The sequence below is a fragment of the Nyctibius grandis genome, chromosome 3 (assembly GCF_013368605.1).
Source record: "Nyctibius grandis isolate bNycGra1 chromosome 3, bNycGra1.pri, whole genome shotgun sequence".
In the NCBI taxonomy this organism is placed as follows: domain Eukaryota; kingdom Metazoa; phylum Chordata; class Aves; order Nyctibiiformes; family Nyctibiidae; genus Nyctibius; species Nyctibius grandis.
In genome coordinates this window covers 1807132-1822171 of record NC_090660.1, presented here as the reverse complement: position 1 = coordinate 1822171, position 15040 = coordinate 1807132, and the positions used below count along the sequence as shown (strand labels likewise).

Sequence of the window (15040 nt, the reverse complement as noted above, 5' to 3'; positions counted from 1 at the left end):
AGGCTTTCTAGAAGGGATTGAGGATAACCTACATAACTATGCTAGGAGTTTTAAGAGCCTGTTGATGCACTCCACACAGCTCTGTACATACCAGCTGAGAACTGGAAGCATTACTGTTATGCAAGCCCAGTGCAGCAGCCAGTGTGGGTCTTGCTCAGTGCTACCAAGAGCCACAAAGCCTTAAAAAAAAAAAAGCTTAAAAAGATTTGTTAGCTAAGACGTGATGCCAGTCAGCCATAGCTATGACTATTCTTGCTGCTGAGCTGATTAAGCACACAATGCACTCTCACGGGCTTGCTTAAGGACCTGCACATTGTATTCATTGTGGGATGATGACACTCTGAGGTATTTGAAAACCAAGCCATCTGAGAACTAAAAAATGGATTTAGGTGCCTGCCTTTAGAGATGTGTTTAAAAATTGATGGTTTAACATAAACAGACAAGTGGTCCTCAGGATAAGAACAACGGATTAGGAAATAATCCTTTCGAATGGAAATGGCCTGTACAGAATCAAGGGAGGGCTCGGACACTGTCTGCCACCGCACCAGAAGGAATTTTGTCTTCTGTCTACTTGGCACACTCTGTAATAGATTAAAATAGCTCTGCTCGTGTCTCTGGAGATAGATAGCCTAATACAGTTATAGAATCTTTCTCTTGTAAACAGGATGAGTAGCTTGCAGTGAAAAAAATCATAACTTTCCATCTGGTCAAATTCATTTCCAAAATGCCACTGTATCTTCCCCTTAAAAAATGTTATTTAAAATTATAAGCACACTCATGAACCCATGTTTCTGCTAAAAATAACATACAAGGTCTTTCTTCCTGCCTGCACAAAATATGTGATTTCAAGGATTCTAAACAAAAAACGTATTTAGAAAGTCTTATAATCAGGCCATAGTTTCATATGTGAAATACATTGATAGTCAGAGTTCTGCAAGTATCTATTTTTGTTTTTCAGAAAGGTCAGGATTTAAAACTAGCATTACTGTTTATCCCGATTTGGTGTTAATCTTAGCATCCCAACATTTAAAAGGCCATCAGATCTTCCGTCATGTTAATATAAATACTGTCTGTGGCTGTGACAGCATTTGGCATAGGTATATTTTGCCATTATATTTGAGATAACCCCAAGTGTATTCCTCTAAATGTGTTAAAAATTTATAATTTCTCTTAACAGATTCCACACAGAGGAGATTAGGAAACAGGCTTCATCAGGACAGCACTGATGTTTATCTGTAAAGTTCTGTTCTTCAGGGTTTCTAAAAACTCCATGTCAGCAACTGCCTGAATTTCTAAAGGTGTCCTATCAGCACTTTATTACATTTTTTGACATAATAGCAGAGACTGTCACATTAGTTCTATAACAGAGTTTAGCTTCACTCCAGCAAAAGAAATATTTTCCTGCATCCATACCCTTTCAGTCACGGGCCCTCAATGTACGGGTTAGCAACGTGCACTAAGCGCTGAGACACGTTGACTTCGGTGGGAGTCACACCACCTCGTTCACTCAATACACCCATAAAGGTGATATTGGCTGTTGCACGCCAATGGAGCAATCTTCACCAGGCAAAGGCATCAGAGGGACTCAGAGACGTAACAGCCAGGTAAATTAAGGCATAGCAAAATTAAGGAAAGGTACACAGGAGACTCCAGGAGAAAAATGAGATATTTTTTTTTAATGTGGAAGAAAGTTGAAGTTCAAAAGAGGTGTTTCTAGGAATAAAATACTTGGAGGATTAAGAACCAGTAAAAATGACACTGGTCACCGTGCAGGCATTGCTATGCAGACAGCAAGATACCAGACATAAAAATCCTTCCAGACAGGATAGGTCAGGCCATCCTTAAACAGAAAACAACAATAAATTCACACCGTTCCCAAAAGACTTCAGGGCCTCGCTATAAACACTTAATCAAACCTTTTGCACTGACTAATACATCAAACCACTTTGTCAGGTTTAAATAGGTCTGCACAGCATCTGATATTCTAGTAGCAGCCCAGCAACAACAGATCGCAAGTCACAGACCATTCTAATCACATTGCATATTTTTGAAATGCTCCCATACCTGCAAGTCAGTATGATGTCACATAAACTAAAGTGGTTTAAGAAAATAATTTAATTCAATAGAAACACTTTTTTTAAAAAAAGGCAAACCCCCCACATCCATAAGCCCATTGACCTAGCAGGTTAACCTTTCTATGATGTAAGTTTCCACTTAAGATCTCATGGAGTAACAACAAAAAAAGAGAGCAGCAGTAAGTATTAAACTCAAGAACTCTTTCGTAGTATACTTCATTAATGCTGTTCAGTTTAAGGTCATGGAAATAAGTTGCCTCTCAGGGAAAAAGCAGTGACAGTTTTTACAAAGCAAATAATTCTTGCATGTCCTAACAGAGTGAGCGTATGCTAGAATTTATTCTTCTTCACTTGTAGTTGCTACACACAAATCATTGTATTCCAAGACGGATGCAGTAAGTCCTTAGTTAGGTATAAATGATGCTCTGCAGAGCAGGTGGAAGGAACTGGGAATGTGATAAGGCTTGCAGATTTTTCTCTGAATAATCTAACCAGAAACAGCATGTCAGGTCGAACAGAAATGCTGAGCAGATGGCTCCATATAATTTCAGCTAGGTAGAGCTGCAGATGATTGGCTTATATCTACCTAGACATTAAATGTTACTTTAGATCTGTCTGATGGTTGGTATTTCCAAAGGCGCCCCAGAGTATTAAACATCTGAAGTCTCACACAGCTTGAAGAAGTTAATCATCCAACTCACTTGTGCTTCCTTTCACACTGAATTTTGGCTCAATACTACATCAAAATACTCTGAAGTGCTGAAAGCTCATTTTCCTATGCAAGCTAAATCCACTGTGCTGTACCAACCTCCTTCCCTCAATACCAAGGGGAACCGTGTAAATGAAGAGGCTGCATTTCTCAAACAGTAAGTTGCTCCTCAGTGCCCAGAGAAATGCAAAGTTCGTTTTAGAGTTAACTTACTGGATTTCTAGTTATCTCACCTAAAAAATGAACAGAATGAGCAGTATTGGAAAAAAAAAAAAATGTGTTTAAAGCCAGTAGGTAAATAGATAAATTAAATTCCTTTCCAAGAATCATTCTTCATAGTGAAAGCTATGTAATCACTTAATATCTTTTCAGTAATTAAAATACTACAAAAGCAGGTGTTATGCATAATACACTTCAATTAAAACTGAAAGAAAGAAAATAGCAACACCTGAAAAACATGACTGCTTTCAACAGAAGCAGCAGCCACTTGGTCCTGGGCTAAATTTGCTGTAGAAAAGCAAAATCTGTTTTCATTTACATCTTTGCAACTCCACTGATGTTCACTGAGGCTGAAGATAAGGGTCAGCTACAGAACATAATTTGGAGGTCATGTGCAAAAGCTCTACACTCCACCTTTCCCATCAATTTTTTTTTAAACTCAAAATTACAGTAACACTTCCTCCTTCATCACCCTGACTGATATCCCTAAGAATAAGAAAATGAGATGGATGAGAGCTGATCACAAGTTCTACCAGAGTAAGCAAATTTTAATGATGATACCTTGTAAGACCTCCTCAATTGTACCAAGGATCTTCCAATGTCCTTTAGGAAAGGTCTGAATCTTAGAGGTGTTCAGCTCTGCAGCCAGTGCTTATAATTTGAGTCTCAATCTTTTCATAAGATGCCAGCATCTTCTTATTATACCTATTGGGTATATCTGCATTATGCTTAGTGTGAGGCATTTACATCATCTCTATCTGAGTTAGGAAATGGAAACAGTATCCTATGTAGAATCACATCTGGTAGGTATTCTCTAGGCAAACCGATAGATGGCATTGATATAGAAACTGAAATGAGTATCTACACCACAACAAAGATACATCCTGTACACGAAACGCCCCAGTGGACTGATGTATGAAGGGAAACCTCATGACCTATCAAAATCAGAATCTCAGACTACAAGTACGAAGGTAGGAGAGGTGATCAAAATTCTCTAGTTGCTAGGCGTTTTACCGAAGGAGGCCACATTCACTCATCTTATTAAAATTCATGGAAATTGAAAATATCCAAAAGCCCAGGAGGGGTGGGGTCAGGAAATCTATTTCACAGAACTGGGAAGCTTTCTCTAAATTCACCTTGAAAGCACTTTCCCCGCTACAGAATTCCTCAGAGCCTTTTGATTTCTCTCCTACTTAGGAGATAATTATAGATTTTTTTTCCTCCCTGACTAATACATACAGAAGGGGATCACTTCAGCATTTTACGCAGATTATCATGGTTTGTTCTTAACTAGATCTTTGTTGGAAATTATTTCTTCTTTGCTCTGTCTCCAACTCATTTAGCAAGCTTTATTTTTATTGCCTTCGGATTCTCATATCTCATCCTCTGGCTGTGTCATTTGATATCATAACTGCTTTAGTATTAAATATTGTTGAACTCTGCACTTCTATTTTCCTCTTTTTCTTTCCTTTCTCCTTGAATTTTTAAATTATGGTTGTCAGGAAACAATGACACTCGGGCATGGAGATGGTGGAAGAGCAACGTTCATCAAAGGCTGTATAGCACCTTCCACGTGTGAATAAAACTTCTAAAAGGTACAAATCCAAAGGGAAAGACTAAACACTTCCTAAAAGGATTTCTAAAGGGCACTAGAATCACCTGAGGTTTTTAAGATCATCACAGTCATTTCAGCCAGGAAGAATCTGGCTTTACAAGTTCAAATTGAGTTTAAATTGCCAGCGCTGGATACTCAGGTCATGTGGGCTGATCTGGCCCTCACGGCTTCTGGATGTGATGAGAAATTCTGCACCACTCCATTTCCACATCAGGGAAATCTGTCTTCTCCTAACACTAGGCACCGCCCCTGCCTGGGAACTTATTAAATTTAAGACTTATTAATAGCTAATAAGCACTTTTTTTTTAAGATTAAACTAAGGCTCAGACATCATTTAACAACAGAAACAATGGTGGTTTAGGCAAGTCAGAAGTAGAGTCAAGAACCCTCGGATTTTTTGCTAATAGCTCAGCTCTATTCTTAAAAAGAAAGCTGTGACAGGGTTAGCTTTTTTTTTTAAAAAAACTGCTTTTCTAGTATTGGATAAAAATTGCAGGACATGAACAGTAGCAGCACTGCAGCAACTAGTTTGCTAAGTATATCCCAAAGATTTAGCGTTCCAAAGAGAAGGAGTAGACTTTGCATAACTCATCCCATGTTTTTGCCAGCGATATTGATGGTCAATAACAGAACACCAGTATTGTCCCTGAATTCACCAATCACACATGATTGCTAACAAAGAGAAAAATGAAGGGTTCCTTCATGAAGAAGCTTTCAGCATTTCTGTATTAAGAGACAATACAAGAATAAAGACTTTCTACAGAGCCCTCAGAGAGGTGGGCCACTTTGGAAATAAAGTCACAGCTGGGACTAAATCAACCAAATCACATGTTGCCAAAATATTTTCCCTCTGAGGTATTTATAAGAACAGGTTTTTCCTCAGCCCACCTGTCCTGCTTTATATATCGTTCACTCAGCCAGCTGCATAGCCCTCTCCCATTCCCCCGAGACAAATTCTTCATGATTTCAACAGCAGTTGTTGAAGAAGCTTTGCTACATCTAAGATAATATAAACACTAAAGGCTATGAGTATTTTTATATACATAAGTGGCCTTAAAAGAGAAACTACTTACATTTATCAAGATTAAGCAGGAGCTCCCCCTCAGCCCTGATGAACAATGTTCATACCACCAAGTCCTAAGTAAACTAAAGCAGCACCCAATTTTTTTCTCTTCAATCCTGTCTGTCCACCTGGCTTTAATTTCTCCCTCCTTCAGAATCCTATCTGGCACATGGAGGAGACTTTTTCAATAAATCAATACTCTAATAAAAAAACGACTGCCTCTATGTACTCCACATATTAAGTGAGTTTCTCTTGTACAGATAAATACATTCACCTTATGCTCTATATTTGACATTCATTTTTAATAACAGACCTTCATAAAAGAAGCACCTGGCAAAAATGTGAATCTAAAATAGTACAATGTTAAATCTTGTCTGCTTTGACAATATTTTTCTGTTGAGGCATAATAGGTAATCAATTTAATTCAGTTTCAGAAAAAAATGATAGCATTTTGCGGTTTTCAAAGTATGCTTTTGAAAAAGAATAACCATCCTAAAGAACTGCTACGAGGATAGGCATGTTAAGTAATAGCTACCATTTTTTGTCAGCAAAATGGAAGAAAAGGCAGGGAAAGGAAAACCAAAGCATAAGAGACTCATTGAGGAATACCAACAACCCAAAAATATCTGCATATTCTGACAATTACCATCATCCCAAATGGGCTTTGCTAATCCAGGGATAGGCCACCTGAGAGCAGCTGCAACTTGAACCATTGTGTTTTGCGCTAAGCTCTGTTCTGTCCTCACAAAAACAACACTGAAGAGTTGTAAAAGGTGCAGAGTTCCCAAAAACACAGTCAATCAACACTGTTACAGCATATGCTTCCACCTCACACCAACGACTTACCCAGATGTTTCCATCTTGGTGGTAGGGTTTCCAGTTCCTCCCTGTATCGCTATAGAGCATCCGATACTGAGTGACCCAGTCAGAGCTGCTGTACCTGCCTTGAGTTGCGACAGCACTGATCTGCTTCCTGCTCCCAAAGTCCACCTGCAGCCACTGGTAATGGTCACTGTCTGATGGAGACCAGCCTCCTGCACCTGTTGGGGTGAAACAGAGATTTAGACCTCAAACACTCGCTTTGCAGTGAACGTGCTGACTGCTGGAAGGCAGCCCAGCTGAGAGGAGTATAACACCAAAAAAAACTTGAACGCATACAAGAGAAATATTATTGCACAGTTATAAAAAAATGCTTTTTAGCACAGGCTTCAAATGCATTAACTCTGTTGCCTTAATCATTTTATGATATAATTATGATTTAATGGGCTGCCTGCTAACAAATCAATGCCTTTATAATACCTTAATTACAGTTTATTAGTTTTTGCCAAATTATAATTGTTCAAGGGTTGACCAATTTGCCATGAAATCCTTTGTCAGAGTAAGTTGGCACAAATCAATAACAATCTTTCGATTTCGTATGCCTTTTCAATAGCATTTCACGTTAAAGAGATAATATAGATAAAATAGGAAGAAAGAAGAGCAAGCTCTCTGCTCTCCTGAGTTTCACTATAGTGCACAAACTGAAAGATCTACCGGAAGAACTGAAAGAACTACCAGAAGAATTGAAAAAGGAGCAGGTTCTGCAGGGCTAGATCCAGTTTTGACCTGCTAGGTGTACAAGCTGCCACAGATTACATTGGCAGATGCCTCACAGAAGTGTTATTGCACTTTATGGGTCTACGAATTAACTCGACAGTAATACTGCTAACAATATTCTTCTCAGCCACTAGACTACACTGAACTGTTCTAAATAAAGAATGCCAATACTACATAGATAAAAGCAGTATTAGGACATTCATGCAATTTCTTATTCTTCTAAAATAAAAAATATTAAGGGGAAAATTGTAGTTGGACACTGCAGAGAATGATAAAAATTCTAAGATAGATATTATAATGACGTATTTACCATAAGTATTAGGAAATACATGAAACATCAAAAAAAAAAAATCCATCAATACAGAGGAAAAAGTGGAGAATCATTCTCTTTATCTTCATAGCAGACATTAAGACACAGAAAACAAAAACTTTACAGACTTAAAGTGATTACAGTGGGTTTTTTTTGCATTTCTTTTAAGTTTGAACCAAATAAATGGTCTGGCACACCATGAAATCACGCAGTCTAGTCCATGGTCCAATTTTTGTTGCTTTTCATTTCACTTACAGACTTCAGCTGATGTCATAAACCCAGCCTGCTTGCCAAGCACGAAACTCTTTGCTATACTGCGCCTTATATACTCCCATCATTAGGCGGCAGCATTGCCTCAGTCTTAGACAATTCTAAACTCATTCAGCTGCTAAAGGTGTCAACATTTGCAGGTCATGGGACATTTTAATGCTGTGATATCAATGGGATCATTTGATGTCATAAGTGGTTGCCTTTCATTGTAATTAGCAGTGTAGCACTGCACCAGTGAGATCTAATTTGTTAAAATTTTTAAGATTTACAATAGATGTCCCTGCACTAAGGTAATTATACCCAGAAACTGAAACAGGTTGCTTGAGGGGTAGGGAACAGCTAAGTACTATTAAAAAAAACAAACAAACCACCAAACCCAAACACCCTTACTACAGGCACTTGCAGGGAAAAGTATTCCCACACATTCTCAAATTTGACCTAGCTCTATTTTTGCAGAGAATGGTAACTGGTCATTTAAAAATAGAATATAGCTTCTTAATGACTACTGTGCAAGGAGATCAGAACAGTTAGTTCTACATGTTGTATTAACAGAGACAGTGCTTTCTCTCCCTATCCTGTCTGAGACTGATGGCACACAATGGATAAGAAGCTGCCCCTTTGTAAAAGGGCCCCTTTGGTGGCTCCAGAAAAAGTAAACTTCAAATGTGAGCATTCAAAAATTATTACAAAAGACAGATCTGATAAATCCATCACTAAAATGTCCTTCAGCAATGCAACTGTTGAAAAAGGATGACATACTATAAGCTGTAAGAAGGTTAAAATAGACATTACATTTTTTACACTTTTTACTTACGTAGGAGATTTTGTTATGCAGATTTACATCAAAACAGGAGATTTTGTTATGTACATTTAAAAGAAAGACTTTTAACTAAAACTCGATATAATTTTTTCTTTCCGCACATTCATATCACTGAGATGAGACTTTGGCCTTCTTTAACTGATGAACATACTCACTCATTGTAAATTGCCACTAGGTTTCGGAAAGACTTCGCCTACAAATCCATTGAAAAGTTTGGAAAAATTGAGTGCTAACATTAATTTTCCTTTTTTTTTTTGATATAAGAAGAGGTGGAAAACATTCTTCACATCATGCCTGACAAATATTAGAGAGATGTGACACAACAGTCAAACCTAAGCCAGGAGATGGAAACAAGAGTATTGCAAGACAGCCTCCCCTATAACCATTTCTATTAAGTGAGAGTCAAGACTTTTAGTCAATGTTGCAGGCAGCAGCAAACAATATTATCCCATTGGTTTCTTGACCTAATTCTCTATCTCAGTTTCACATTTGCCTTCCGGATTTTCCAGCCTGTGGGAATCAATTAAAAGTTTCCTCTTCCCCTTTGATTCATTAAGCTGTGTAACTTGGGGGAGCTGATCACTTCATTTTGTTTGTGATACATGCAACCTCTACTGATTCAAGGATTAATAAAAGTCCTTTTTTTCAGGTGCACGCTCTAAAGTTATGAAAAAGTTGGGTTATATAAAAATTTCCCCGCTGTGAGATCCTTGCAAAGGCCCTGAATTCATCGGAGGAATTTAAGTACGTTCGTGTCTCCGTTCACTCTAAGCAGGTACAAAAATCTCACATCCCCAGAAACGTGCACGTGCACACAGCTCAGCATATCATTAAATATTTTGCTGAATAAAAAACAGCTGGAATGAATAAGTTGGTTTGATATTGGACTGAAACAGAGGAGTTACTGGCAAATAAAATACATTTTGCCTCTTTAAAGGAGTGGTGAATTTGGAAATCAAACCTGATTTTCACAATATGGCATTATTTTCAAAATACATTTACTTTTATGGCCAATGTATTATGACAGAATAATGAATTATCTTTAAAGAATGAGTAAAATGACAGCATGTTAGTAGTTTCCAGTGAGTATTACTTCATACTGAAATGGCAATGGTATATTAAATTTGTTGAATAAATACTATTCACAGTATTATTCCTCACACACTGGTGTAAACTATTTATTTTTAATGGTTACAGGCTACATTCTGAATTTTATTACATGCATTATGTTGCAGTTTTTATTATGGAAGAAAAAAGGCATTGGATACATGGTTTTTAATGATATTCCATTTTACTTCACGTACTGCCTTTTAATGCCAAATGCCACAATATACTATGAAATAAATGCGAGTTACAAATTGTTAGAAAGATATCAGAACTACAAAGTATTAAAAGTATTTATTTCCTGTGCAGAAAAGCCTAAAAGCCTTAATCAGCAAAGGCAACCAGAGCATTCCTGTGGTAAAAGGTGGCTATGGAATATTTCATAAGGCTTTACTTTCAAAACAAGCTACAGAAAGTCACTGGATCTGCTCCTACTGCAGACTGACCAAACAATGTGCAATGAGTCTACTGCTGAAAAAGACACTCAGTGATGCAGAAGACACATAAACTATATTCAGAATGCTAAGAACTTGTAAAAGATGAATCTTTCAATGATTTTTCACCAAATAAAGACAATTGCTTACAAATACTATCAGCATCATTACAAGAGCTGAAGTTCAAAGATTTAATTTTTTTAATTATGAAAACGCCAATGGCTTTCATGTTTTTATTGGATTTTATTCTACAGGTTCATTCCGTGGAACTGAAAACAATCTGAAAAACACAGCCTATCTCTAAGTGACACGCAAAAGACAGCACTTAATGTATTTCTAGGAGTATAAAGAATTCAAGTCAATGTGGGTCTATTTTTGCAAAATTTCATGCATAATTTCTTCCTTTTAATTAATTATACATTTCAGCTCCCTGTTCAAAGTTGAGTGAGCTAGCTCCCATTTACTGCACATGAAGAAAGCCTACGTGATGAGTTAGCCTTACTTTCTTATCGTTCCCCCGTGATAAATTATCAGTAAGTAGCCAAGCTGGGGTAGGCTTACAGATTTAGATTTTTATCTGAACTGTCATATGCTGCTGAGCTTATAGAACTATAAGAATGGACACAGTGATGATTTTTGAAAATGTCTGTTCCATTTCAGTTAGAAATCTTCTTTGTTTCGAAAATCTGGCACTTTAATCTTCATTCATGGCTGAAATCAGAAAGATTAATTTGCACTAGAAGAATCCATTCTTGTTTTAGTCACACCTGTTCATCATTCCCTACTTCAAATCACAAAATAAAAAACACCAGTACTGCTGTAAGTCTAGTTTGCTTCTCTTTTCAAATCAGTAATAAAAGGTTTCAATGACATGAATGAAAGAAGCAGGGGATCCTTAGTCAGAAATCTCATTAGAAAGCAAACTATGAAAAGCTATAGATACAAGATTTAGGATTTGTGGTAGTTATAATTCAAGAGGTTACTTTATCTAATCATAGAAAATTTCGATAGCCTTTCAACAAGGAAACAAAATATGCCTCTTTTAATAATTATGTCATAATAACCCGAAACATTGTCAGAGTTTGAATCTGCTTATTTGTATGGGAAAAACACAACTCAAACTTTCAATGAGAAATAGCACTTTCTAGGTCACTGCAATAGCATGAAATCAATATTTTTTGATACCTTGCTATTTTCCAAGACATTGCTTGTCATTCCTCTACATAAAAGATAAATCAAGACAAAAAGGAAAACTTTGAAATACTGAGATCACTCATTCACTGCACTTCAGAGAAAATATGGGCAGCCATTTTCTACAACACCCTAGAAAACAATATAAAAGACCCAAACTTCTAAACTGCATAAATCTACCTGCACTTTTCGTCACCATTACAATGACTGTTTCCAGTTTTGGTTTGGCTTCCTCTGTTTGTCCATTTTATCATTCTAAAGACTGTCTGTATACAGACAGTAAAACATTTAACTTTACGCAGAGCAAATAACATCATAGCATTGAGTGGGTCTAGTCACACCGAGAAAGGTTATGCACATACAGAAGTCCTGGATGATTAAACACTTCAAGCTGCTTCGAGTAAGTATTGTTTTTACCCTGTTTTAGGTAAGGCCCTCTAACAAAGAGACTCCAATCCTCATATAGGGCTCCACTTCTAATTAAAGCAATCTTCTTGAGGCTGCACCTTGAATCCTGTGTCCAGTTCTGGGCCCCGCACTTCAAGAAAGATGTTGAGGTGTTGGAGCGAGTCCAGAGGAGGGCGACCAAGCTGGTGAAGGGTCTGGAGGGTCTGACCTACGAGGAATGGCTGAGGGAGCTGGGGGTGTTTAGGCTGGAGAAGAGGAGGCTCAGAGGTGACCTTAGTGCAGTCTACAACTACCTGAAGGGAGGTTGTAGTGGAGTGGGAGTCGGCCTCTTCTCCCAGGCAACTAGTGATAGGACAAGAGGACACAGCCTCAAGCTTCGCCAGGGGAGGTTCAGGTTGGACATTAGGAAGCATTTCTTCTCAGCAAGGGTCATTAGACATTGGAAGGGGCTGCCCAGGGAGGTGGTGGAGTCACCATCTCTGGAGGGGTTTAAAAAAAGACTTGACATGGCACTTAGTGCCATGGTCTAGTTGACAGGGTGGTGTCAGGGCAACGGTTGGACTCCACGATCCCAGAGGTCTCTTCCAACCTGATTGATTCTGTGATTCTCCTGATATTGGCATGGATAAACATTTGTTATTTCCTTATCACAAACAGCATGCATTGTTATATTTCTTGATTCATCTGTTCTAGCTAAATTTGGATTTGTAACCCAGTTCCTGTCTTCAGGGTAGGGATTTGCTTTTGCACATTTGAAGAGCTCTTCTTTCCAGCACATAACAGTAGTGATGGAATTGCAGACAAGGCCGTGCATGATGCTGACGGTGGGCAAATAATGAACATTCTGCTTCAGATGAAGGCCAAGTAGAAAGCAGTGAATACTGAGAAAATAGCAGCGTGATTATAGACACTTTCTATTTAAAATTACCTATATTTATTTTGTAAAAAGTTAAATATCACAGAGAAGAACAAAGAGGACAGAAATGACAACTAGTTTTCTTCTTCTCCAGAATTCAGTATTTGAATTTATCCCAGATCAAACCGTATTTACTGAAAACTGACAAATTAGACCCAAACTTTGGCCTAACTCCCCCAGAGTTTCAACAGCAACTTTCCAGAGGTGCAACAAGAATTGCGCTCCGGTAAGCCTTGAAGTTCTGAGTTCCCTAAAAAGTACATCTGATAAAATTCATTTTGCACAGGCAGCAGAAGATAGGAAAGATCCAATATTCATTCCCCAAATTAGCCTTCCCCCATAGCAGCTGCAAGTTGTAAGTCTACAGAGAGATCAGTATCAGCATTGATGTTGACTCCTCAAAGACTGACGTAGCACACCAGCCTATCCAGTGTCCATTACCAGTCACTGGGAATGTTTCTACTGATTTCTAGTGGCACTTACCAGTGTCTTCCCTTGGTGTGACTTAAATTCTCTGATAAAGTATACTTTTTGTTTCTTTAAACGATGTCATACGTTTTTGGTGGGAGGGAGGAGAGTGAGAATAAGGATTAGCCCTTATTCACTTTAGTATGTATTTTTTGGACATTGTTAGACTAGTTTTAGAAGACTTCCCCTCTACTAAAAAATAGATGGGAGGAGGTGAGGGAACCCTAATTATACTTCTTAAAATTGTTTCATTTTAATTTAAAAACCTGAAAGTTAAGAGTAGAAGTAACCCAAGGGATAACAGTAGTTATCAGGATACAGTCCACACAGATCTTTTTTAAAAGAACATTAAAATCACTGTATTATTTTTTAAATCCCAGTAGATCTTTCTTACAGTAAATGCAATTAAAATAAATCCCTTGATGTAGTGTCTGCTTCTTAATACCCACTGCTTCCTGGTATATCTTAACTGTGCACAAACCCCGTATGAGGGAATGAACGATCAAGCTGCCCTAAGGAACAGTGGTGATATCTCTAACAATAAAAACGATGCAAAAGAGATCTCATCGTTGTCATTCACAGTTGTCAAACTCAAAACGGGAAAAAAATCATAAGCCTGAGGAGCTTCGTATCCTGAATCCGCTGCTGGGGAATAAACACTTTGTAGCTTTGGTTATTTTAATGAACACATCACTTTAAACTCTGCCTTTCCCATCTGTTCTGCTTTCTAATTACATATGCAAAAAGAAGCTAATTCACAACTGCATCCTAATGGATCTTAAACAAAACTTGGATGAGATTTAAATATTCCGTGCGCATCATCTGTATTCAAGGCATCGAGCAGCTTCTTCTCCATGAGGTGTTTTCTTGTTTTCTAGACAGAAAGTTGAGGCAAGGCAATGGATCACTGCACCCTGGCAAGCAAACCCCTTGCATACAAAATCACCACAGTGGCACACAAAAGACAAGGAAGAGAGGATAGAGATCTCCCTTTCCTCACAGCCCCTTTTCAAGTACCAGGACACAAATCTTTCATTGCATGTTTATGCATTGCAGCACTGGGGTTTTCCTAACAACTCAGGTCGTATCCCTGACAAGAACTAGCAAGAGCATAGCTAATGGATAGCAGACACTGCCTCTGCAGTGTCTCTGCTGGGCAATCGAGCCCTGATTAGCAGATTCTTACACAAGATTTTAATGATGGTCAGATCAGGAATAGTGAAGTTCTACTGACTGTGATCCAACAGCATTTACAGCACTTTGAAATCCAGATACAAGCTCATTATGACACTTCTGGTAGTTTCTTGTAACTGTTGTGACCCCTCCTTAGTAGAGATGACAGAGAAAGAGGAACTAAGGTATTCCTGCACCTGATCTATACCATTTCAACAGCAATGAGATGCCTAAATACTTTCGTCACCTAAATCATCCCATTCCCATTAGTGCAGTCCACAAAGTGATGGCAGGCAAAGCTGAATTTCTGTAAATTAAATCGTGATGTTCTAGCCCATCTTAATATTTTTTCCCTCCAATGACTGTACATGAAAGATGATTAAATGCCATAATTCAGTCTCAGTTATCTTGTTCTGTGACAAGTCTTCAGTGATAAAAGATAAAAGCTGAACCTCCTGTCTTGCAGAGACTTGCTGTGTGAGATCCTGTAGTGAATATAGGTTCTGCCGTTGTGCTTTGGTGTATACCTGTGTTCTGGTGATGTGCAGACACCACTGCCTTGAAATGCTCACTGTTAACAAATAAAAGCTACATTATTATTTCATTTTATCATTATCTGTTTTCTGCCTATGTTTTGCAACTCCAAATCTCCTGCTCTGTGTCTCCCAT

General features: G+C 38.1%; 1 protein-coding gene across 1 annotated transcript in view; it reads right to left on the bottom strand.

The window, feature by feature from the left end:
* The window catches only part of CNTNAP2 (contactin associated protein 2), a 974788-nt gene that overhangs the window by 629344 nt on the left and 330404 nt on the right, over positions 1 to 15040 (bottom strand). Inside the window, exon 3 of the mRNA XM_068395817.1 lies at positions 6528 to 6721. Coding sequence (XP_068251918.1) covers positions 6528 to 6721 — 194 coding nt within the window. The remainder of the gene's footprint in view (positions 1 to 6527; positions 6722 to 15040) is intronic.